The sequence below is a fragment of the Trematomus bernacchii genome, unplaced genomic scaffold (assembly GCF_902827165.1).
Source record: "Trematomus bernacchii unplaced genomic scaffold, fTreBer1.1, whole genome shotgun sequence".
Classification (NCBI taxonomy): domain Eukaryota; kingdom Metazoa; phylum Chordata; class Actinopteri; order Perciformes; family Nototheniidae; genus Trematomus; species Trematomus bernacchii.
Window position 1 is genome coordinate 857,123 of NW_022987648.1, and position 24,995 is coordinate 882,117.

At 42.7% G+C, this 24,995-nt stretch overlaps 1 protein-coding gene across 2 annotated transcripts; it reads left to right on the forward strand.

Annotated features, from left to right (window-relative positions):
• The first annotated feature begins 411 nt into the window (after positions 1-411).
• On the forward strand, positions 412-24,283 carry wdr4 (WD repeat domain 4). 2 transcript variants are annotated; one of them, XM_034134314.1, is made up of 11 exons: positions 412-568; positions 1,045-1,113; positions 1,643-1,789; positions 1,875-2,031; positions 7,868-7,980; positions 11,574-11,634; positions 12,035-12,148; positions 13,879-13,943; positions 15,801-15,987; positions 22,232-22,301; positions 23,945-24,283. In XM_034134314.1, the coding sequence occupies exons 1-11, from the start codon at positions 486-488 to the stop codon at positions 24,106-24,108; spliced, it is 1,230 nt and encodes a 409-aa protein (XP_033990205.1). In that variant the 5' UTR covers positions 412-485; the 3' UTR covers positions 24,109-24,283. The 2 variants fall into 2 exon arrangements, with proteins under 2 accessions (XP_033990205.1, XP_033990207.1); XM_034134316.1 differs by having other exon boundaries at positions 12,035-12,139.
• Positions 24,284-24,995: the final 712 nt, after the last annotated feature.

Consider the following 24,995-nt stretch of genomic DNA (forward strand, 5'->3'; position numbering starts at 1 on the left):
GTCAACGCCCCCTTCCCATGCTGTCTGTACACACGTGTCGTTTGATTTTAAAGTCGCTAATAATGTTATAGGTGTTTCATATTCAGTTTTCATATGTTATAGTCTGTGAATATGTGGACGCTGCACTGTAATAAGCAGGGTCTTCTCACTCACTAGCATGGCCACTCACTAGCATGGCCAACATTCCCAAATTGGATAAATTCAAGATGCTGAGCTTCACTAATGGTAGCTTCAGTAACGCTGCTTAGCCAACTAAAATGCGTTTATTTCATATAGGAAGTTAAATGTGTTTATTTTGTTTATTAACTCTATCTTTGTCCCACAGCAGCTCTCTTGTGTACATTCTGTACTTTTTGAAGGGGGCGTGTGTTGTGCTTGCATGGCTGCTGACGTAATTAGCAAGCGACAAATTACGGCTGTCGAGTGGGCTAGCGTCACATCATCCATCGCTAGTGTTACCGTCGCCTGACACACACTAAGCAGCCATGCCTGCTGTCGGTTTCTGTGGACAGTGGTTTATTTTCACCTGCGACAAGAAACTTGTAGCAATTCACACCAAACAAGCCAGGTTTGAACTTCGTTTCTTCCGTCATGTATTTCACATGTCATACCTTTGTGTCACACGGCGGACAACTACCAGCTAGCACTGTTAGCTAGCTTGCAGTCTTTGGAAAGAAAGCATGGAGGATCATTTCAAGTTTTATTATTATTTAAATATATACAATTGCAAATACACTTGGAAACGTGAAGATGTTGTGGCACATTTTTGACATATTTTGTTTTGGCCTTCAGCAACAGATGATATGATTTATAATGTTTATAGTGATATATTTGTAGGGAGTTGCACGGGGTAAAAAGAGTCATTCTAAAATGAACCTTCTGCAAAAGTGCTGAGAGTAGATTTATAGTATAAGTCCAGATGAGATAATAATGAATGTGTTTACAGCTGGCTACTAGATGAATGGTTAAAAATACATAAAAAGTCAGTGGCACAGGAGATGTTAAGAATATAACAACATTCGTTCATCTGTTACTCTATTGCAGAGAATCCTTTGTGTTTGACTGCAGCACCGCTGAGAAGAAGCCCAACAATACAAAGGATGTCAGTAACGGGTAAGCACAATGTTCTAGTTGTTGTTTTATTAATAATATCATTATTGGCATTTTCTTATATTGAAACAAAAATCAAACATGTTCTTCACACTTAGGCCTACATACACACGCCTCAAACTTGCACTAGTATTAAATGGCATACATAAAATCAAGTTTGGTCCATTTTTTTGTCTGTTTGAAGTCCTTTGGATATATTTAAATTACACAAAAGCCATTTCTCAATTCAAATGTTCCCCTCCTCGACTCCTCTCCTCCTATCCTCGTGTCTTAGTCCTGCCCACAGGAGATGCGAGCGGAGGAGTCGAGGAGGGGAACCGAGGAGAGAGGAGGGGAAGCAGCAGGCGTGTAGAATATATATCATACACTGTATATATAAATGGACGTAGTGTCCGTGACATCACCCATAGGGTTCTGCAGAGTTGCTGAGAAGCCCTTAGATATAATTATTTATATATATATCTGAAAGTTTCACAGATTTTATTAGAAAATATACATTATAACAGCTGTTACTTGTCTCCTCTGTTCTCAGTGATGGCGGTGCCTCAGAGGAAACAGGAAGTGACAAAGTCCTGGCCTTTGCTGTTTCTCCTTCCGGAAAGCTGGTGGCGCTGACTGATGATTCCAAGAGACTGGTCCTGTTTTACTGTGAGCCTTCATGGCAGTGTATCAGCATCAGGTACCACTTCAGTCCAAGCAGCTTCATATACTGTATAGAGGACCATGCGAGGTGTGTTAATAGTAGCTGTGTGTTTGTTACACAGGTGGGTGGTGAGGAGGTGCACCTCCCTGATGTTCAGCCAGGCAGAGGACCAGCTCCTGGCCACCGACAAATCAGGAGATGTGTACTCCTTCTCAGTGGGGGAGCCGCAGAGAGAGGGCGAGCTCAAGATGGGCCACCTGTCCATGTTGCTAGCCATGGTAAGGAGCACTCGCATTGGGCTAAGACTAGCCTGCAGAACCTGAACAAATATGTTAAACCATGTCTAAAGTATTCATTCATAAAGTATTATGAGAAAGAGGTTGACAGACCTGTGCACTTCTGTCCACTCCCTGATGCATTAAGATATCCAACATTACACGGTAATTGAATCACAGAACGTGTAGTTGGGCCACTCATTTAATTTCTAATTATTATTACTCATGCAGTTTTTAAAAATATTTATTTAGTTGGAATCAAAAAAATAAAAGAGGGAAATAATTACAATAGCTTGATCTTACATTTTTTTTGAGCATAGGTTACATCACAGAGATTTTCGAAGGCTGAACTAGACTTTGACTCTCTCCGACATGTCCAACTTTACCTTTGCTTTTCTAGCCTCTAGCCTGAAGTGAATGCATCTGTCTGCATTCACTTCAGATGTGAGAACTTCTATTGTCACAAAAATGTAAGACTTCTAATAAGATTCCTTTTTTTATATAAGTTTTTAACACATTACAAAAAAAACACAACATACAGGTCACCAGAGGCAAAACCGCACATCAATATGTCCTCAGCAATTAGTCCTGTGCACCGTCCCTCAAAACGGGTTCACAACAAATCTGTGTCGATTCCAGTCCAGTATTCATTCTCAGAAGAGGCTTGTAGATACATGTACGAAACATGAGCAAGTAAATCTCATATAGGAAATCGGAAAGAAGTAACAGATTCATTGTACCAGAACATTCTCCATGGATTTTACAACAACCCTCTTGATGTGTAAAACCCATTTGGACCAGTAATTGTCAAATGTATCACTACAGAGTCTTAAAGAAAAAGTTCGTTTCTCCATATGAAACAAGTCATTTACAATGTTTCTCCATTCTCCCTTAGTTGGAGGTTCTTTCACAGTTATTTTAAGAAATTGCTTTTTCGTTAGCTATCAGCAATGTTTTAAGAAGATACTTGTCCCGAACATTTAATTCAACTGGTATTAATAATATAATTTATTTAGGTTATTATCGATAGCCAATAATATTGGATTACTTGACTCTTCCAGAATATGTGGAAGTGATCAGCCATAATATTACTACAATGCCTCCAGCAATGTCCCTGTCACTACCTGATCTGTACCGGAAACCCGATCGGTTCTGTGCATGTGCGCAAATATTGATTTACTGCATTGTTGAGAAGGTGCCAAAGTTTTTTTAAATGCTTTTGAACAACTGTTTCAACAACAACATCCAAAATATAATATCGAACTGAGGGCATTATAGAGAAAGAAAAAATAATAATTTAAAAATAATATATAACATTTATTTGTTTAGGAAAGCTTTTGAGATCACTTTATCTTGATAACACATCTTTAGCTATACATTGATAAAATATGTTAAGTGTGAATTTTAGAACACTGACAAAATCCAGTGGTCCACTTACTTTTAATTTTTTTAATTATCTTAACTTCAAATAAGTGCAGTGGTAAAGTAACTGAGTATATGTAATCAAGTAATGTATCCAAGTACTTTTTTGATATATTTGTACTTGATTTTTTTCATTTTATTGCTTCTCTATACTTTCATTCAACTTCATTTTCTAGGCAAATATTTTACTTTTTACTTTAAAGGGGACCTTTCATGCAAAATGCACTTTTTGATATACATTAATAGGTGTGTCAGGAGACTCCCAAAGTGTCAGTAAACAAAACCCTCTCTCTTTTCCTCCGTACCCAAATCTCTAAGAACGGGGGTACAACGAAGCTGATCCAGATTTGCTGCCGATATGACGTCATATCGGAAACTATCTGAAACGTCGCTATCAGATTCAATACCCGATGTGTTTTGGACGTAATATGGTCTTTGTTTATATTAGCAAGCATCGCTAACCCTCAGAGCTAACCTGTACTGGAGAGAATGGGTGTTTCTCAATGTCGAGTAAAGCTGCTTCAGAGCCACTATTTCAAGCATACTACGTCATCGAGTGCCGCCAAAGGACTGTTCTAATCTCCAGCATACTTGGAAATCTACCGAGCCCGGCGTACTTCGTAGCGAGAAATTTCGAGGCTGCACATGTGTAGACTCTGCGGTCTTAAAATCCCCACAATGCTTTGCGCACAGACCAATTTCCCCAAATCTGTGGCGGAAGATGTAAGGCGGGGCCTCTCATATGACGCACACTTGCTAGCCTGTTCCACTCTTCGTTTTCCGAATGCCAGGAAGTATTCTTGACTCGCTTCTGAAGCAAGTGACTCGGAAGACATGTGCTACCAAGCAAGCGTACTCGACATTGAGAAACACCCAATATGTGTAAAGAAGCAGGAAATAAAAAAAGGAACTCGCCTTGTGGTAATCCTGCAAGAGAGAAAAAGCATTTGAGCTCCATACTGTTTCAGAAATAATCCTTGATGTGGTTTGGAGCATGATATGGCGTTTAATCACAACAACATTTAGCTTTATCTCCGGTAGAATTCTGAGCAGGCACAAGCTCCCCCTCCTCTTTTTTTTTTTTTTCAAGCTAAGGACCCCGAACCTTCAGTTCTCTAACGGGGCTTGAATAGAGGGATATGAGGGATGTCTAAAATGCATGATCTGTTTGGTATTTTGAGCAAAACACATCATAGACATGTTTTTTATATATCTGTGACCCATAATATATGCCTAAAAATAGCATAATAGGAGACCTTTAACATTCAAAGTTACGAGTTACTTTGCACATTTTAAAAGACCTGATATGGTATATTGCAGTACTGTACGAGTCATCTAAACAGTATTTGTAGTATCAACATTTGGTCCACGTTGACAAACTACAATACTTAAATGCTCCTACATTTATAAAAACAGGATAATACATTTACCATTTTTTAAAAAACTTTATTTATCCAGGTGTATCCCATTGAGATCATTGATCTCTTTTTCAAGGGAGACCTGCTCAAGTAGGTTCCACGTGAAACATAAAAACATAAACAGAACAACAAAAAGGACATCGTACAGCATCATATAAAACCATAAATATTTCTGTGAAAATGTCCATTCTGCATACTTGAGTACTTCCACTAAGTAAAAGGATCTGATTCATTCTTGCAACGCTGAATAAATATAGTATACCTTGATATATATTTCATTGTTCATAGCAGAGGTTGCGTTAGACTTTTTCGTTGCCCGTCATTTTGACAGACAGGATCATAACATTTCCGTCATAATCCATTATTACCCGTCGGGTCTGTGACAACGAGCTGACGGGGGGTGTTGAGCACCCTCGGGAACTATTAGCGCCGGTGTTATGCCGTGTGATGCATGCACCTCGCGGGAGCGCGCACAGCGTAAAGCCAAAACTCGCAGACTTGTACGATCTACTATGATTTGTACGGCAAAGTACGGTTTGGAACCGATATCATTTCCTTTTTGACGGGCATGCATTTCATTTCATTTAATCATTTATTTGAAGAGGGACAGTGCATATTGATGAACATTTAAGACAGATAATGCTTTAAAATGTAAACATGCCGGATTTTAGCTTTGAGCTAATTTCCATCCGTAGTCCCTCACATATGACATTTATAAACATAGCAAAAATAAATACATGATATGCAGAAAGAGCATGAGCAGCATATACAAGTATTACCACATGGCAGTACAATGTAGCAGCTACGACATATAAAGTGCAAGAGGAGATACAAGAGCTACATAAAGTGCAAGAGGAGATAAAAGAGATGCATAAAGTGCAAGAGGAGATACCCCTGTATTAAAGTGCATTTAGCGGTGATTGCACGTCTGTTTGTTTCTCAACCATTCTTTGAGTTGACCTTTGAAACTATTGAGAGTGGGACAATCCTGTATCTCAGTTGGGAGGCTGTTCCACAAAGAGCTGCCTTTAATGGAAAGTACATTTTGTCCAAAAGTGGTCCGTCTGTGATGGACTTCACAGTCTCCTCTGGTTTCTGACCTAGTGCAGCGTCCAGTGTGTTTTCTGTGGATGAATTCCCCTAAGGGGGGGGGGGGGGGGCAGGGGCAGTCCATGTAAACATTTATTAAAAAAACACATACTTTTAAAAGACTTAAAATGGTCAAAACTCAAGAAATGGTGTTTCTCAAGGATGGTACAGTGGTGGTATGAATGTGGCTTTCTGTCAAACACCTTGATAGCTCTCTTGTACAGCTGTTCTATTGGTTTCAGGTTTGTGGCACAAGCAAACGACCAGTTTGTAAAACAGTATTCAATGTGGGATAGCATCATACAGTGGAGGTATGACTTTGCAGCATTGACAGTTAAGAATGGTCTAATTTGTTTAAAATGTTGCAAGTTGAATTGAATGGTATTTGATACTTTCTTAATATGTTTCTTAAAAGTTAAGTTCGAGTCCAGTATGCTCCAAGATACTTGAAGTGGGAGACTAGTTCTATTTCTGCTCCGTTTAAAAACACATTGGATCCTTCGATTTTGACTGGTCGTTTACTGAACATCATGCATACTGTTTTTTTTGCATTTAACTGTAAGCAAATGTTGTTCAGCCAGTGCTGAACCTTGTCCAAAGCATTTGAGAGACAAGATGAGATCATTTCAGTATTTTTCCCATGTACAAAGATGACCGCATCATCGGCATACATTTGCACATTCAACTCAGGACATATATTAGGCAAGTCATTCATGTACAGAGAAAACAGTAATGGTCCAAGAATGGAACCTTGTGGAACCCCAACAGGGTTGACAAGGTAGGAGGATTTGGTACCGTTGACCAAAACACACTGTTTTCTGTTCGATAAGTAAGATTTAACTCACTGAATCTGCCGAAAAGTTGAAATAAGTCAGCTTTGTAAGGAGCACTTGGTGGTCAGGGCATGTGTCCAACATACATTTAACCTTTTCCACAAAGACACAGTTAGCTGTCTCAGTGGAGTGGTGAGCACGAAAACCAAACTGCATTGGGTGGAGTGGAGCGAAACCTTTATCTAAATGTTTGGTGATTAGTTTTGACACCCATTTCTCAGCTATCTTAGAGACACAGGGGAGGATGCTGATTGGTCTATAATTGGACATTATTGCCTTGTCCCCAGATTTAAAGATCGGTGTCACCGTGGCCACCTTCCAGGATGATGGAACTGGCATAACACCGTAAAAGAAATGTGGCGCTGTTCTGAGTTTGTTCTAATCTGTCAAAATGACGGACTGCTTTCAGATTTTTCTGTCATTGATAAAAAAAATCCGTCATAGACGGAAAATATTCGGTTAACGCGACCTCTGGTTCATAGTTAAATTACTTTAACAATTACTTTATTTAAGCTATGCAAGCATTTAACCAGCTTTTCTTTGATAATAAATGACAAAATTAGCTCCATATTTTAGACATTCTTTATCAAAAAGAATGTATTGAGGACCAATTGAAGTCTTCTATTTTATAACTCATCAAACCAAAGATAACATTATTTTATTTAAATCCCAGAAAAGTGCCGTAAATTGCTTCAACATACTTCAGTAAGCATCATGGGCAGTAGTGCTGTATTGGCACATGCGTAGAACCGATCGGGTTTCCGGTACGGATCAAGATTAACCTTCTAGCTATTATAATGATAATATTATTATTATGATTTTTATCTGCTGGAACTACCTTGATATCTTTTGAGAGACTGCAGCAACCCTGGCTCACTCTAAAGAAACAGATTTATTCCATCTGTCCCCTCGGGTCCTGTCTTCTCACTGTCAGAATAGTGAAAACATGAAACACAAGCTGTCAGTTACTTTATTTATTCTGTCCCTTGCTGCACTCATGACACACTGATCAACTTATAAATACACTATTGTCATGAATTAGTGTCTTCCGAGGCTGAGTGTCCTTCTGGCTTTCAGAGCATGTCGCCGGACGACAAGTTCATCATCACAGCCGACCGCGACGAGAAGATCAGAGTGAGCCACCTGAGGTCTCCGTACAACATCCAGTCCTTCTGCCTGGGACATCAACAGTGAGTAATAACTATAATAATGCAAAAATAATAGTCCTCACCCGAGAGGAAAAGTGTTAAAGGTCACCTATTATGCAAAACCCACTTTTTCATGTCTTTTATACATAAACATGTATAAACAACTCTGTGTAAAGAGATTCTGAAAGTTTCAGGAACAAAGATTCTCTCACTTTTTGTCCTGATCCATTTCTATAAAAACCTGTCTGAAAATTAGAGTCAAACTACTAGCTTATTGGTTATGAACAAGACTTCACTTTAAAATAGGGAACATGTTCTTAGATATACATACCTAATTTTGAGTTATTTAGACACAATTAACACTTATAGTTTAATGTCTTGTTACATAAGAATAGATCATATTTGTTAAGTGTTATTATGGGAGAATTACTATTATTGTGGTACTACTGCCTTATTAGGCCCATATTGAGCAGCGCATATTAAGACCAAAACTCATGTAACTTCCTTACTTGCAATAAATAAGCACTAATTAGCGGGTTATTGAGAAAAAACTCTCAACTAATGGCGTATTACTTGTAGAATAATGCATTAATAAGTGTTTTATAATGACTAATAAAGAGCCAATATACTGCTAATATGCATGTTAATTAACAACTAGTTGATGACCTTAATATAAAGTGTTACCTAAAACCTTTCTCGTTGTATATAGATATATATTTAAGGTCGATATGTGTTGACTTTACTTTAAAATAGCAGATCTCTGTGACTGGTAGGGATGGGAATGTGAAAGCAAATGTTTATTCGAATATTCGACCCCCCAAAAAATGGTTAACCGGTTAACCGAAATGTACATATCCTATATTAAAAAAAAATGGGGTAAAAAAAAAAATTGGACATAAACGCGAGTGAATTACCGGACGCGAGAGAGAGAGAGATCAGCACCTGCAGCTCTGCCCGCTGTGACGGACCGTCTCCACAGCAGCGTTAAAAAAATCTTGGAGGTGGGCGTATCTGAGGCTTGGGGATTTTTTTGCGATCAACCAATCACATGAATCTCCCGCCCGCGACATACGAAGCCAAAAAGCCCGAAGTAAACTGGATATAAACTCCCCAAAACAGGCGAAAACATACCACTGTCTCTGCCACCTCCCTCCATGCCTGGCTCCTCCGGTTTATATCCCGGTAGGTCTGGTCATAAAGCACCGGGTGATTGATTCCCTACCGCTAATTTCTCCTCCATTTTTTGGAATATGAGGAAATGACCTGCGGTATGTCTCTCCCAGCATACACGCCGTTTGATTGGCTAGAGCTTGAACTGCCAGATTTGCGTACACAGGATTTGATTGGCTGCCGCTTCCACCTCAGCTTCAAAAGTTGAACATTGTTCAACTTTGAATCCTGAAAATCCTGAGAATCTCCGCTCGCCTGCCCACAATGCATTTCGGCGAAAAGTGAGGGAAAGTGCCGTCACCCCATTCAAAGTGAATGGGCAGAAGCGTTTCAAGATCTTTTAACGCTGCTGTGGAGACGGCCCGTGAGGGACCGGTGAGCGGAGCAAAACACACCTTTAGACGTCACCTAACACATTTAGCTATGGCACTGTCGTATATATCGAATTATTCAATTTGATAATATGTAATCAACTTAGGCATCCCTCCCAAAAAAAGAAAAGAAAAAAAAAATTAATAAAAATATTCATAAGTCATATTCGAATACCTGAATAATTATTCGAATACCTGAATAATTATTCGAATATTCGATTAATCGTTCCCATCCCTAGTGACCGGATATAGTTTTTCGGCTTAGGCGAAACTTCGTAATGCATTTAGCGTGCGTGTCGCGTGTGTCTCGCGTGTGTCTCTGTTCCGATTAGGAGCTGCAGCACAACCTCCGCTGCGGCTCCTCCCTGCAGAGAGTCTGCATCGGTGCCGCGAAACCACCCGACCCGTCTTGTAACACGGAGCCCGTTTCCTAAACCATGCTAAATGTATGTGTGCATAAAGCTGAGTTATGATCGGTCATAATAACACCGAATTTGGTGATGATTAAATAGTTTACAGTGAGATTTAGTCACATACTTTTGGCCATACTCGCGAGATGAGATACTGAGATTTTCACACAAAAGATCTTAAGCAAGTGTGCAGAGCAATGTTGATTTTAAAATAGCAATTTGAAGGTTGGATATTTGCAAACCTTTTTTTGTGTATATATTAATAATTTAAAGTGGACCTATCATGCTATATTTGAATAATATAGTGTAGGACCATACCTATATAAGGCATATTTATACTTTTTTTTTTTTCAAAATACCAAACAGATCATGCATTTTAGCCATGCCTCATTTTGCTCAATTTGACATTTTTTAGATCTGTTTTAGCAAGGGCTGATTCAGTGAGAACAGCACCATCTACAGGCCTGGCATATGTACTACAGCGTCTCCAGCGCTTTCGAACGGCAATGGCCGTGGCTGTCTCCTCCTGATTGGTGGAGTTGGCCCAATAGCCGTAGCGCCACCGTCCTGACGTCAAGACAGTGTTCAAATCTGGATCAGTTTTTATCAGATCCGTTGCAGACCCTTTTTTAGAGATTTGGGTATGGAGGAAAATAGAGAGGGTTGTGTTTCTGACACTTGGTGAGTTCCCTGGAACACCGGGGACACATATTCATGTAGAATAGACGTACAAAAGTGCATTTTGCATGATAGGTCCCCTTTTAATATATACCCTCGCACTTCCACAGAGCTCAACCCCCTACATATCAAATCCCAACTTAACCCCCGAACGTTACACTCTAATGCAGAGTCCTACACAACAAACAACAATTTATTTATTATTAAAACTTTTTAAAATGTATCTTAAATAATAATTAAAACTGCGGTCACAGTCGGGCGCAGTTGTGGACGGGCCCTCGGGTCTTTGCGCCTGTCGGGGAGGGTCGCCGGTCGTCCTGGCGTCTAGTCGATGCACACGAGTCCTCCGAAATGAGCCGTTTGTAATTTCTCTAATTTTCGCGTCCTCGACTCCTCGGTCTTCCGGCAGCGACCCGGAAACGGATGTCGGCGCGCCATCTCGAAGGAAAACTAATTTCTCTAAAGGCTCATCGAGGATCGATTATCGAGGAGGCTCTCTGGAGGAGCCGTAACCGAGGATACACTGATTTAGAGGAGAGAGGAGTCTCTCTGCAGGAGCTATAACCGAGGGTACACTGATGTATTCTCCAGAGTCGATTTCAGCCAACAGTGATGTTTAAAAGAGGCGTGACGCATGGCTGGACTTATGTCAACGAAGCACAGCTCTGCAAACTGTTCCCGTTGTGATTATAAGTTATTTAAGAAGATCAAATGTGCATCAGACTTTCTGCCCTTTACCGTTTGTTTACTCACTAATCGGGGTGAGGTTGGTCAAAAGTGAGTTGTTGTTAAAGCTGGGAGGGAGAGGCCCCAGGTCTGGAGCTTAGTCCTGATGGGCTGCAGTCGGGAAGCAGACCTGAGGGTAGGGGTGTCTGGTTGTAGGGGGGCGAGGTTGTTGATGGCTTTGTCAGTAATGACATATATTAAGAAGTCAATCCGGTATTTAATTGGCAACAGGAACTTTTGTAAAGGTGGATTTATCCTGATTTGTCCTGCTTCCTGTCAGGTTTGTCAGCGCTCTGCTGGTGCCACCAGGTCACCCACACTGGCTGCTGTCTGGATCAGGGGTACGTCTGCCTTTCACATGCTTTGATTAACACATGTGTACACACACAGGCCACTTAGCACTGTCATTAATGATTTAATGTTCTCTATTCTAGTCTAAAGTCAATAAAGATTGGTTGGAGAACGTTCTTGGATTTTCACCTACTAGATGAATTGTATCTACTAACTGGAGCCTTTGTTGTCCCACATCCTATATTCTCATGTTTGTAAAGATATGTCAGAGTTCGGGCTGGGGCAGGTGGCGGGACTGTCGAACAGTCGAAGTTTATAAATAAAACTAGCAATTTGGTATTTCACTACCTGGAGGGTGTACCTCACATGGCTGACAGTGTGATATGAGAGCTGAGGCAGAGGGTCCATCAGGGTCCTTACAGAGAGACACTGTGTGTTTGTGTTTGTCAGGACGGGACCATGAAGCTGTGGGACTACGAGTCGGGCCGTAAGCTGCAGAGCTGGGACCTTAAAGAGCATGAAGAGACACCAAGCTCTGAGGCAGACAAACAGAAGGTAACCACGGTAACCACGGTAACCACAGCATGTTTTACCATAACACATTAAGGCTGCAGCGTGACTGGATGTCTTTGGTTATACTTTGACTTTTTATCTGGTGCCACAGTGAGGGTTTCGTTCCCTAATAATCTAGGGGTAAAAGGAAAGTATCAACATATAAAATAACCGGGAGAAAAAAAGAGGAAACTGATTTGTGAAACCAAAAGATAATGTTTTAATTAATCAAGACGGAGGACTCACTAGCCAATTTACAAACAAACTAAAGACAAATAAGAACAACTTTCTTACAAAGGAAAGTGACAACAGTAAACAATCTAAAAAGTTTCACTGGTGAACATCTCCTAATACTTAACAAAACACTAGTCCCTCTGGACTGGTACTGGTACCTCTTGGGTACTGCCATGCTGCCCTTAAGCAAGGCACCGGACAATGCCAACATTTCTGGTTTTGATAGAAAAGTCTTGAAATCTATTTGATGGATTACCGTTACAATTGATACACACAACAGTGTTTCCTCCTCAGGACAATATTATGACCTTGGGCATTTCTTTTTGAAATTATTCTCAGAATTCTGACTTTTGGTCTGAGAACTTTATTGGCTTAAATCCTAGAAAAAAAGTCAGAATTCTTAGAAACTACAAAAAAAAATCCCTTTTGGTCAGATCTCAAAACATTTTTTCAAATATGGCCCTTATCCTCATCTTGAGTTTAGGCATTTAGCTCACTCATTATTAAAGAAATAGGTAACCGGACAAGATGTTTGTGTCTGAAGTGTTTGCAGTCCGCTTGTAGTGGTTATTATTGACCAGTCACATTAATCTGGCTTTGTTTGCATGCAGCTAAACAGTCTGTAACGAGAGCAAAAGAGCCACACTGGCCAAAATGCAATCTCTGTAGTGTGTAGTTTGGTTAGGAGCGATCACTTCCTGGTCAGCAAAAGGAGTAGCAAGGAAAAACATGAAAACATAAATTTGGCTTACGAGTGTTCTACTAGGATTAAAATATGTGTCTTGCTCTGGTCAGTAGGCTCTGATCAAAACAAATACATATGCTGGTTCAGGTTTAATTTCATAAAAGCTGAGAATTGTCTGATCAAATTGTTTTGTGTTTATACCATAATAATAGTGTGACCTCAACTCCAAAGTGATTTAAATAGTTAATAACTTTTCTAAACTTGAACATATCCATGAAGCTCTCTTTACTCCGGCGAGAAGAAGCTCAGGTTGAAATATTTGAGTCTTACAGGAAAATATTTCTTCTTTATCATATTAGTCCTCCTCCTTGTGCTACCTGGATCCAGGGCCAAGCTGCAGACATGTGTGAGAAGTAAAAGTGTTAATGTGAAACACACGTTGTCTCTAGGCCTCCATCCCACACATTGTAATGTAGGGGATAACTCTGGAATCCTGATCCATACAGATACACATTATATAGACAATAATACAAAAAGAAAAAGGAAAAACAAAGTAAATATTTTGTATTGATTTTATAGTGAAATAATTGACCTGTTTTGAATGTGATGAAAAAGTGAAAGAATAATTGGATTATATGCTATCTACTGTATATAAATATGCAATTTCAAGTGGTCCTCAAAATCTTTACCAGGGCACTCTCTCTGAATAAATGATGTTTCAGTCCATGAACACCAAGCTGCTGCTCTTACTAATCAATAACAAGTTCAAGGACAGGGGGGTACCTATGTGACTCCTCCACATTTCTCTTTTTTTATTTCCCAGAAGCCAGCTGTGTGCCGCATCAGCTGCTCTCCTGATGCCCGGCATGTAGCCGTGCAGTGTGAGAGGTGAGTGTGTGAATCAGTCGTAGAGTAACGTGTTTAAAAGTCCCCACCATTCAATGTATTCAAGCTTTGTCATATTGTATCAACAGCTGCTGCCTTTAGCTCTTTCTAGAACATATTTCTTACATAATGAATATATACACATGCAGCTCTTAAGCGTTTAAACAACAGTATTTCATGTTCAGCAGTAGAAACTTTCTACTTTTTTGCCTGAATATTGGAGATGTATGGTTGGCTTTTGGTGTTTTAACAATTTCCATTCGTATGGAATAATTATCTAGTAATATGGAGGACAAGTTCAGAAAGGGACATCTCTTTAATGTAATGCTGCTTTTCAAACCAGGAAACACTATACTAATATTTAATATTGCATTATCTAGATTGGAAGAAGGGATATATTGTCATTCTCCACATTTCAGTGGTGAAACTGACCACCTGATCCAGTCACCACTACAGACCTACAGCAGTGTTCATATGTTATACGTTAATCACATGTTCTCAAAGTCAAATCTTCTGATAAGACCGTAAAGGAGTCAGATGAATGTAGCCGAGTGATATTCTCTGGAGTGTAGAGCAGAGTCCTGCACGGGTCTGATTTTCAAGACCCGCTCCCGCCCGCACCCGCGACGTGCAATACCGAACCCGCCCCGCTACCCGCACATATTGCCAATTAGTTCCGCAACCCGACCCGACCCGACCCGTCGGCACAAGATCCGCAACCCGATCCGCAACCCGATCCGAACCCGCATATATATGAGAAGTGAAAACGTGCAAATATTTACACACGCAGTTGCATATTTGTCTCAAAAAGCGTGAGATGTTGGTTATTTTCTCCATCTAGGATGACACCAAAAGCCTCCCAGATGTTGGATTTCGCTCTTGAGGAAGAGTTATTGACAATGCTGTATTCTCCGCTAGAGAGCTTCACCTCAGCCATTTCGAATGTGGAACGCTCAGCAGCAGATTGATGCGCTGCAGAGGTTATGATACTTTATATGGATTTCAATGACTACTTTTTTTACGATGTTGTATTTTATTGTTGCCTCTGTGTTTAGTGTCCTGTCTGTCTGTAACTTTGTGTGGTAGTGTTACCACTGACGGGTCTCTCTTGCAAATGAGACCTTGTGTCTCAATGAGGTTTTACACCTGTATAAATAAAGGCTAAATAAAAAATGATTATGCGCGGTCCCGCGGGGGAGAGGTCTGAGGATTTAAACATTAAACTAAATTATTATTATTTTAATATATTTATTATGCAACACCCGCGACCCGACCCGCGTCATCTTTGTTTTACCCAGAACCGAACCCGGAAAAAAGCGTTTGAAAAAATACCACCTGCGATTCACTCTTTTTGCGGGTCACCCGTCGGTACCCCGACCCGATGCAGGACTCTGGTGTTGAGTAAAACTGAACAAAATCCCACTGTTTAAGGTATTTAAGAGAATTTACAGATTTATTTTTTAAACTTTTGAATATCTGTGACCACAGGATGAAATTTGATGTAGAAGTGGATATTTTTCTAAAGGATTAAGTGAACATGTTGTCAGTTCCTGCTCTAGCATCCTAGTTTCTCAGTGTGTTTCTTTGAAAAATGTTTAGAGTTCCTGCGAACAGAAAGCTGCTTTTAACTTTGACATGCCATCCCACCTCGGCTGGCTTAAATGTATTTTTGCTTCTGATCTTTAAATGTATATTTGGAACTAAAGAGGTGCAAGGTCACTGGGGCTGTGTCGTATACACTGTACATGTAGGTGACACTCAGAGTAGGTCAGAGAGAAGAGGAGCACAAAGTGAAGCCACATATCAGCGTTTCTCTGACAGATAGAACAGTGCTCAGCTCATTGTTTCCTGTGTCCTCAGAGCGTCCACAGTTCACTTCTTCACTGTGGACCAGGATGGTGAAGAGAAGCTTGTGCCTCACAGAAGGCTCTCCCTGCCCCACTGCCCCCTGGACATGACCTTTGACCCGGAAGGTCAGCTATGGGTGCTGATGGACTCAAGTGATGCACCACTCCAGATATACACCGACAGACGAGACTGCTGGGAGGTACAGTGTGATAGATTCAATTATTTGTAGATTTATCAGAAACTAGAGAGCATTTGAGAGGTTAAAATGCTTAGTTTCTACATTATATTGAGTTCTAATGAAGAAAGAGGAAAGGGTTATTCTCCCTGACAAAGTGTTAGAGAGGGAGATACACACAGTGTGAGAGAGGGACGTACAAACACACAGTGTGAGAGAGGGACGTACACACGGTGTGAGAGAGGGAGGTACACACGGTGTGAGAGAGGGAGGTACACACGGTGTGAGAGAGGGACGTACAAACACAGTGTGAGAGAGGGACGTACACACAGTGTGAGAGGGACGTACACACAGTGTGAGAGAGGGAGGTACAAACACAGTGTGAGAGAGGGACGTACACACAGTGTGAGAGAGGGACGTACACACAGTGTGAGAGAGGGACGTACACACAGTGTGAGAGAGGGACGTACACACAGTGTGAGAGAGGGACGTACACACAGTGTGAGAGAGGGACGTACACACAGTGTGAGAGAGGGACGTACACACAGTGTGAGAGAGGGACGTACACACAGTGTGAGAGAGGGACGTACACACAGTGTGAGAGAGGGAGGTACAAACACACAGTGTGAGAGAGGGACGTACACACAGTGTGAGAGAGGGAGGTACAAACACAGTGTGAGAGAGGGACGTACACACAGTGTGAGAGAGGGACGTACACACAGTGTGAGAGAGGGAGGTACAAACACACAGTGTGAGAGAGGGACGTACACACAGTGTGAGAGAGGGACGTACACACAGTGTGAGAGAGGGACGTACACACAGTGTGAGAGAGGGACGTACACACAGTGTGAGAGAGGGACGTACACACAGTGTGAGAGAGGGACGTACACACAGTGTGAGAGAGGGACGTACACACAGTGTGAGAGAGGGACGTACACACACAGTGTGAGAGAGGGAGGTACAAACACACAGTGTGAGAGAGGGACGTACACACAGTGTGAGAGAGGGACATACACACAGTGTGAGAGAGGGACGTACACACAGTGTGAGAGAGGGAGGTACAAACACACAGTGTGAGAGAGGGACGTACACACAGTGTGAGAGAGGGACGTACACACAGTGTGAGAGAGGGACGTACACACAGTGTGAGAGAGGGACGTACACACAGTGTGAGAGAGGGACGTACACACAGTGTGAGAGAGGGACGTACACACAGTGTGAGAGAGGGAGGTACAAACACACAGTGTGAGAGAGGGACGTACACACAGTGTGAGAGAGGGACATACACACAGTGTGAGAGAGGGACGTACACACAGTGTGAGAGAGGGAGGTACAAACACACAGTGTGAGAGAGGGAGGTACAAACACACAGTGTGAGAGAGGGACGTACACACAGTGTGAGAGAGGGACGTACACACAGTGTGAGAGAGGACGTACACACAGTGTGAGAGAGGGACGTACACACAGTGTGAGAGAGGGACGTACACACAGTGTGAGAGAGGGACGTACACACAGTGTGAGAGAGGGACGTACACACAGTGTGTGAGAGGGACGTACACACGGTGTGAGAGAGGGACGTACACACTGTGTGAGAGAGGGAGGGTACAACACACAGTGTGAGAGAGGGACGTACACACAGTGTGAGAGAGGGACGTACACACAGTGTGAGAGAGGGACGTACACACAGTGTGAGAGAGGGACGTACACACAGTGTGAGAGAGGGACGTACACACAGTGTGAGAGAGGGACGTACACACAGTGTGAGAGAGGGAGGGTACAAACACACAGTGTGAGAGAGGGACGTACACACAGTGTGAGAGAGGGACGTACACACAGTGTGAGAGAGGGAGGTACAAACACACAGTGTGAGAGAGGGACGTACACACGGTGTGAGAGAGGGACGTACAAACACACACATATCAGGGGAACACACATATGGAACACACATATCCAGGGGATGCATGCAGAGCTCTCATTGGCTGAGATAAGTCACAGTGTTAGAGAGGGAGATACATGTGTATCTCCCTCTCTAACACTGTGACTATGTAGAAGGCTTCTCAATTCTCTAATTTCCCCTCCTCGAATCCTCGGTCCTCCGGTAGTGACCCGGAAATGGGTTTCAGCGCACCATGTTGAAGGACATCTCATTTCTCTAAACGTACATCGAGCATCGAGCGTCGAGCATCGAGCATCGAGGAGGCTCTCTGGAGGAGCTATGGTCGAGGATACACTGATGGTTCCTCCACGGCTCCTCTGCGGATGTATTTCCGGCAACAGTGATGTTCCAAAGAGTCGTGACGCACGGCCGGACTTATCTCAGCCAATGACAGCTCTGCATGCATCCCCTGGGCCCAGGAGTTAAAAACTTTTAATCTCAATCAGATCCGATCAGATTTTGAAATGCCATTTTTTGTGATCCAGGATCAGACAAGTCGGCCAGATTTTGTCCCTGTAGTTCAAAGCAATTCAGGATAGGATCACCCTGATCCAGATTACGATTTTTCAAGATTACTAGATCCTGAATATCAGTGCTTTAATCCTACCGATCGCCATCTAGTGGATATGAAAAGGAAGGAAGAGACCACATTGCAGAGACATCTATAATGTTTAATTATATTTCTTAATTTGAAAGGTGATGACAGATGATGGACTTTTTTTTTGTTGAAGATATTTTTACTTTAATCTAAATTACATATGTGATTGACAATCTTTGTTGTGATACTTTTATGAGCATAAACATTTATGTCATCAACATTTGGTTGAAAACAAAATAGACCACCACAAACGTGAGCAAAAATGGAAAAATAAAATGTATTTCCCATGAAGGCTAAAAATGGTGTATTATTTCAGTTAACAAACTTTACCATCTTATTGAAATTGAAACATATTTAAAAATAAATTGTACAGTACATTTTGCTCTGGTAATCCACTGGAAATCTACCCCTCTGGTGGGATCAGGATAATCCAGTTTTTTGGGATCAAACTGATTTTTTTTTGGTTTTGAACTACCCAAAATCCAAATCTGATCTGATCAGATAGGGATTAAAAGTTTTTAACTCCTGGGCCCTAGATATTATTTTATTAGCTGCTTTCATCGCGACGCGATGTTTACAGTGAGAACAGCTGTGAGGTCCGTGCAGAAAGCAGAGCATCTACAAACAAAGAGTCCATATTTTTCCAAGACCTTGCTTCACATAATAAAATACACAACGGCTGTATCCTGAGATATATTATATGCTTTAGGAGCTGTAGGTGTGTGTTGTACAGTGTGTAGGTGCCGCGTGTTGTACAGTGTGTAGGTGCCGCGTGTTGTACAGTGTGTAGGTGCCGCGTGTTGTACAGTGCGTAGGTGCCGCGTGTTGTACAGTGCGTAGGTGCCGCGTGTTGTACAGTGCGTAGGTGCCGCGTGTTGTACAGTGCGTAGGTGCCGCGTGTTGTACAGTGCGTAGGTGCCGCGTGTTGTACAGTGCGTAGGTGCCGCGTGTTGTACAGTGCGTAGGTGCCGCGTGTTGTACAGTGCGTAGGTGCCGCGTGTAGGTGCTGCGTGTTGTACAGTGTGTAGGTGCCGCGTGTTGTACAGTGTGTAGGTGCCGCGTGTTGTACAGTGTGTAGGTGCCGCGTGTTGTACAGTGTGTAGGTGCCGGCGTGTTTGTACAGTGTGTAGGTGCTGCGTGTTGTACAGTGTGTAGGTGCCGCGTGATAGGTGCTGCGTGTTGGACAGTGTGTAGGTGCCGCCGTGTTGTACAGTGTGTAGGTGCCGCGTGTTGTACAGTGTGTAGGTGCCCCGCGTGTTGTACAGTGTGGTAGGTGCCGCGTGTTGTACAGTGCGTAGGTTGCCAGCGTGTTGTACAGTGCGTAGGTGCCGCGTGTTGTAACAGTGCGTAGGTGCCCGCGTGTTGTACAGTGCGTAGGTGCCCGCGTGTAGGTGCTGCGTGTTGTACAGTGTGTAGGTGCCGCGTGTTGTACAGTGTGTAGGTGCCGCGTGTTGTACAGTGTGTAGGTGCCGCGTGTTGTACAGTGTGTAGGTGCCGCGTGTTGTACAGTGTGTAGGTGCTGCGTGTTGTACAGTGTGTAGGTGCCGCGTGTAGGTGCTGCGTGTTGTACAGTGTGTAGGTGCCGCGTGTTGTACAGTGTGTAGGTGCCGCGTGTTGTACAGTGTGTAGGTGCCGCGTGTTGTACAGTGTGTAGGTGCCGCGTGTAGGTGCCGCGTGTTGTACAGTGTGTAGGTGCTGCGTGTTGTACAGTGTGTAGGTGCCGCGTGTTGTACAGTGTGTAGGTGCCGCGTGTTGTACAGTGTGTAGGTGCCGCGTGTTGTACAGTGTGTAGGTGCCGCGTGTTGTACAGTGTGTAGGTGCCGCGTGTTGTACAGTGTGTAGGTGCCGCGTGTTGTACAGTGTGTAGGTGCCGCGTGTTGTACAGTGCGTAGGTGCCGCGTGTTGTACAGTGCGTAGGTGCCGCGTGTTGTACAGTGCGTAGGTTGCCGCGTGTTGTACAGTGCGTAGGTGCCGCGTGTTGTACAGTGCGTAGGTGCCCGCGTGTTGTACAGTGCGTAGGTGCCCGCGTGTTGTACAGTGCGTAGGTGCGGTGGACAGACGGGTCTCAGTTGGTTTGGTGTCCTGTGCTTACTTGTAAATAAAACTTTTGGCCCGTAATTTCAATTCCCCATTTCAGCGACCAGAGAGAGGGGGGGGGATATATCCAGTCTCTGATTGTGTTACGTTATTACGAGAGTGCTCTCATACTTGTTTGATTCTGAAATTGTATATATTTATATAAATATGTGTGTATATGTCCGCATCTGTAGCCTGTTATTGTCTCATTATACCGCACTGTGAATGAATTCAAAGTAAATATATAAGTCATCATGAACACATCTGTCCATCAGACAGAGGGCTGCTGTGCCTCCTGTCATCATTAATGGACGTCTCTTTAAAATGACCGCTCAGAGGAGAGGAGTTCTCATTTCTCTAACCACCTGCTGCTTCCCCTCCTCTCTCCTCGGTTCCCCTCCTCTACACACACAGTGTTAGAGAGGGAGGTGCGCACACACACACACACACACACACACACACACACACACACACACACACAGTGTTAGAGAGGGAGGTACACACTAGGCTTGTTTGAGACAAGCGAGACCTGCGCAGACCTGCGCAAAGGCGATCAACGTCTTGCTAGTGCGTTGCATGATGGTTAGTCATTTGTCCGACTTGCTCTGGAGGCTCGCCTACATGAGACGTTGAAATCTCGCGGGACAAAGACGCCCGCAGACTTGAGAGCGAGGCGCGGCGAGGCGGCGCAGTTTCTCTCCACGGGCTGCGGAAGCGAAATGCTTGATGGGAAACGACTCGCTGGTATCTCGAGCTGAGCGCTCATTGGTGGTTTTTACCCCGTGCTGGTGATGAAACTCTCCATTGGCTCGGCAAAAGTGTGTTGTTTTGTGTCAGTTTTACGTCGCCACTTCCATTCACATTTTTCATCATTGTTCCACAATGTTTATCATCATGAAATTAATATCTATATATTTTATACTATACTTGCACTGCTTACCGTTGTCATACTTTATATATCTTAGCATATTCATACAACACACTGTTCATACTAGGCTAGGCTACTGTGTATATAGTGTATTCATACCCCTCACTGTTTTTTCATCATTCAATTCATTCTATATTTTATTCTGTAGATTGTGTACATTACTTTTCACTTTACTGCTTTATGCACTCCTGGTTAGAAGCTAAACTGCATTTCGTTGTCTCAGTACCTGTAATCTGTGCAATAACAATAAAGTTGAATCTAATCTTGAGCAGGAACAAATGTATTTACTTAGTACATGTCTGACATTAACGATTAAACACATTTGTGCATTCTTTATAAATGCAAACCGAGTCAAGCCGACTCCGGAGGTGGCAGTATGCACCTTAAAGTTGTTTGCAATCCGCCAAAAAACCGAGAGAAGAAGAGGAAGAAGCCGACTCCGAGCTGTCCGACTTCAGGCGAGCTTTTTGAGACCTCCCCCGGCTGCGATCGGCTATTCTCGTCTACTTTCGAGGCGAGCCGCAGCTCGTCTCAAACAAGCCTATTGTGTTAGAGAGGGAGGTACACACACACAGTGTTAGAGAGGGAGGTACACACACACACACGGTGTTAGAGAGGGAGGTACACACACACACACGGTGTTAGAGAGGGAGGTACACACAGTATTGAAGAGGGAGGTACACATGCCTGACTGTGCCCCCCCCCCCCGTCCCCGTCCCCGTCTGTGCAGTCTGATTCTGAGAGTCCCGAGCTGATCAGAGTGACTGAGGCCTTCAAACCGCACTGGGAGACACTGGAGGGTGAGTACACACACACACACACACACACACACACACATGGCCCTATGGCCTCTGCCTGTGTTTCTCCTGTGCCCTCCCCCTCTCATTCTCACACCCTCTTGACAGGAATAACCTGCAGTGTCACATGACCTCCAACATGTTGTGCTGCTGACACAGGCTACATTCCGCAGTGCTGTGCACTCGGAGATGGTCTTCTGCATACCCCTGTTGTAACCAGTGGTTATTTCAGTTACTGTTCCCTTTCTATCATCTTGAAACAGTCTGGCTAAATTTCCTCTGGCATCAACAGGGCATTTTCGCCCAGAGAACGGCCGCTCACTGGATATTTCCCGTTTTTCAGACCATTCTCTGTAAACTCTAGAGATGGTTGTGAAAATCCCAGTAGATCAGCAGTTTCTGAAATATGCCGCGTTCAAAGTCACTTAAATCACCTTTCTTCTCGTTCTGATGCTTTGTTTGAACTTCACCAGGTCCTCTTGACCATGCCTAAATGCTTTGAGTTGCTGCCATGTGATTGGCTAAGATATTTGTGTTAACTAGCGGTTGTACAGGCGAACCTAATAATGTGGCCAGTGAGTGTATATTACGTTAATTTTGTGCAGAAGTGAATTAGAATCAGCTTTATTGGCAACCAAGCTTACACGTACAAGGAATTTGCTTTTGTGTATAATGGTGCGCACGTGAACACAGTAAGAACAAAAAAACAGAAGTTCAGCTGGTTAAAATAATGTGCATGACATAAAAAGTTGTAAATAAAATGGATAAAAGGAATAAGACCGGACATAAATATTAATTATACAAATTAAAAATAATAACGATCGTAAAATAAATAAACTAAACTAAACTAAGAAATAAGTTTGCTGCATTAATACTACTGCAACAAGTACATTTATTTACATATAGTTCATATTAACTCTAATAAGTTATTAAGTAAGTATGTAAGGGAGTAAATGGACTCTTTACCACCCCCCCTCTGGAAATGTTATATACAATGTTTTGTTGTATTAATAATACAGTATTCCTCATTCAAATACATATGGCCAGCAGGAATTGAAAAGGTAACATATGTCCCTGTCAGGGAACTATTTAAGATAATTATCCTTCCATAGTTTATAAACCTGGCCGTTCTTTGTCCGACAGGCAAAGGGCCCCTGTCTTTAACTCTCTCTCTGGGTGATGAGGCGGGCCGTTCTTACGCTCTGGACTTCAACCACAGCTGTGTCTTAGAAATGACCATAAAACAATGTGTTCTTCAGACGGTCAGTCTGACCCTGCCAGGGACAGGATTGGCAGCGTCTTGTAGTATAATGTTGATTATGGATTAGGAGTGGTTCAGTATGAGGGACGGGGGGAGGGATCTTCAGGGTTGGTTGGGCAGAAGCTGGGCCCCGGTGGTGTCTCCGCAAATGTCTTTGTTAATCCTCCGGCCGTAACCAATACATCTTCAGAGTCTCTCTGACATCAGCTCAAGCTCTCCTGTGTTCTCTCCTTGTGTTCTGGTTCTTGCTCCAACAAGTTCTCCACAGTCCTCACCTCTATTTCTTTTATTTATGTTCATATTGTTCTCTTCTAAAGACGGTTTAAAGTGTTTAGCTCTTTTTCTTGTCACAACCTCGTCCTCCTGCTCTTCTCTTCCTCAACAGCCTCCTTAAGGACTGACAGCCGCTTCGAGCACCTGTACAAGGTGAACTTCGACAACGTGGCGGCGTACCTGCAGAAGAAGCAGCAGAGACTGGAAGAGCAGCTGAAGAGGGGGGGGACACAGAAGGCCAACAGCAACAAGAAGGCCAGAAAAGAAAAGTTGTAACAAAGTGATCTTCCTGAATGGACACAGGGACATTTATTTTTGATGTTTTGAATGATTGATATGAGTTGAATGTGTGCATTTGATTAAGCACTTGAGAGCGTGTGCTTCACCACATGGCAGTTTGGCTTACATTTCTGGCTGATTTTTAAATAAACGTTGCAATCATCAAACTGTGCCTTCTGTTTCCAGCACCATACATGCTGTGTGTGAATGAGCACCATACACCCTCTCCTCACATTCACTGCTGCTTTGCACTCTGTACTTCCTTTGCATTACGACACATTTTTTATCATATTTCTGTCTTCTGCACAGAACTGATGCAACATGCCTGTCGTTGATATGCATAGGATTCACAGTGTATGTGTGAGCCTCTTGTGTGAGGCAGCGCATTGTGAAGAACTCATTGTGATGAGCTGATGTCAGAACTCTGCAGGCCATTTAAAAAGCATTGTCTAAGACTTCATGGTGTGCTGTAAATATTAAATGTATTGCCCGGTAAGTAAGTTGCAAAGGGTTTCCTATTCAAATATCCAGCAGACACAGAGACATTTGGAGTTGTGTTTGTGTCTAACTGATGCAGACTTGGAGTACAGGGACATTTTTTGTTTTCATTTTGAAGTTAAATCATCAATCTAGTGCACTTTGAGGGCAAAATAACAAGATCTATGGAAACACCCATATGAAACAGAACTGTATACTTTTCAATGATCATAAACTCATAAGAATATGGCCATAACCAATAACATAGCATATCCAATAGCAAAACATTGCAACTTGTTCATTTTATTAGTTTAGGTTCATTTATAGTTGTGAGTGTTTCTGGGCTCCTGAATCAGCCTCTCCTCTCTCCCCCCTCTCCCTCCTCTCCCCCTGCTGCTATGTGACGC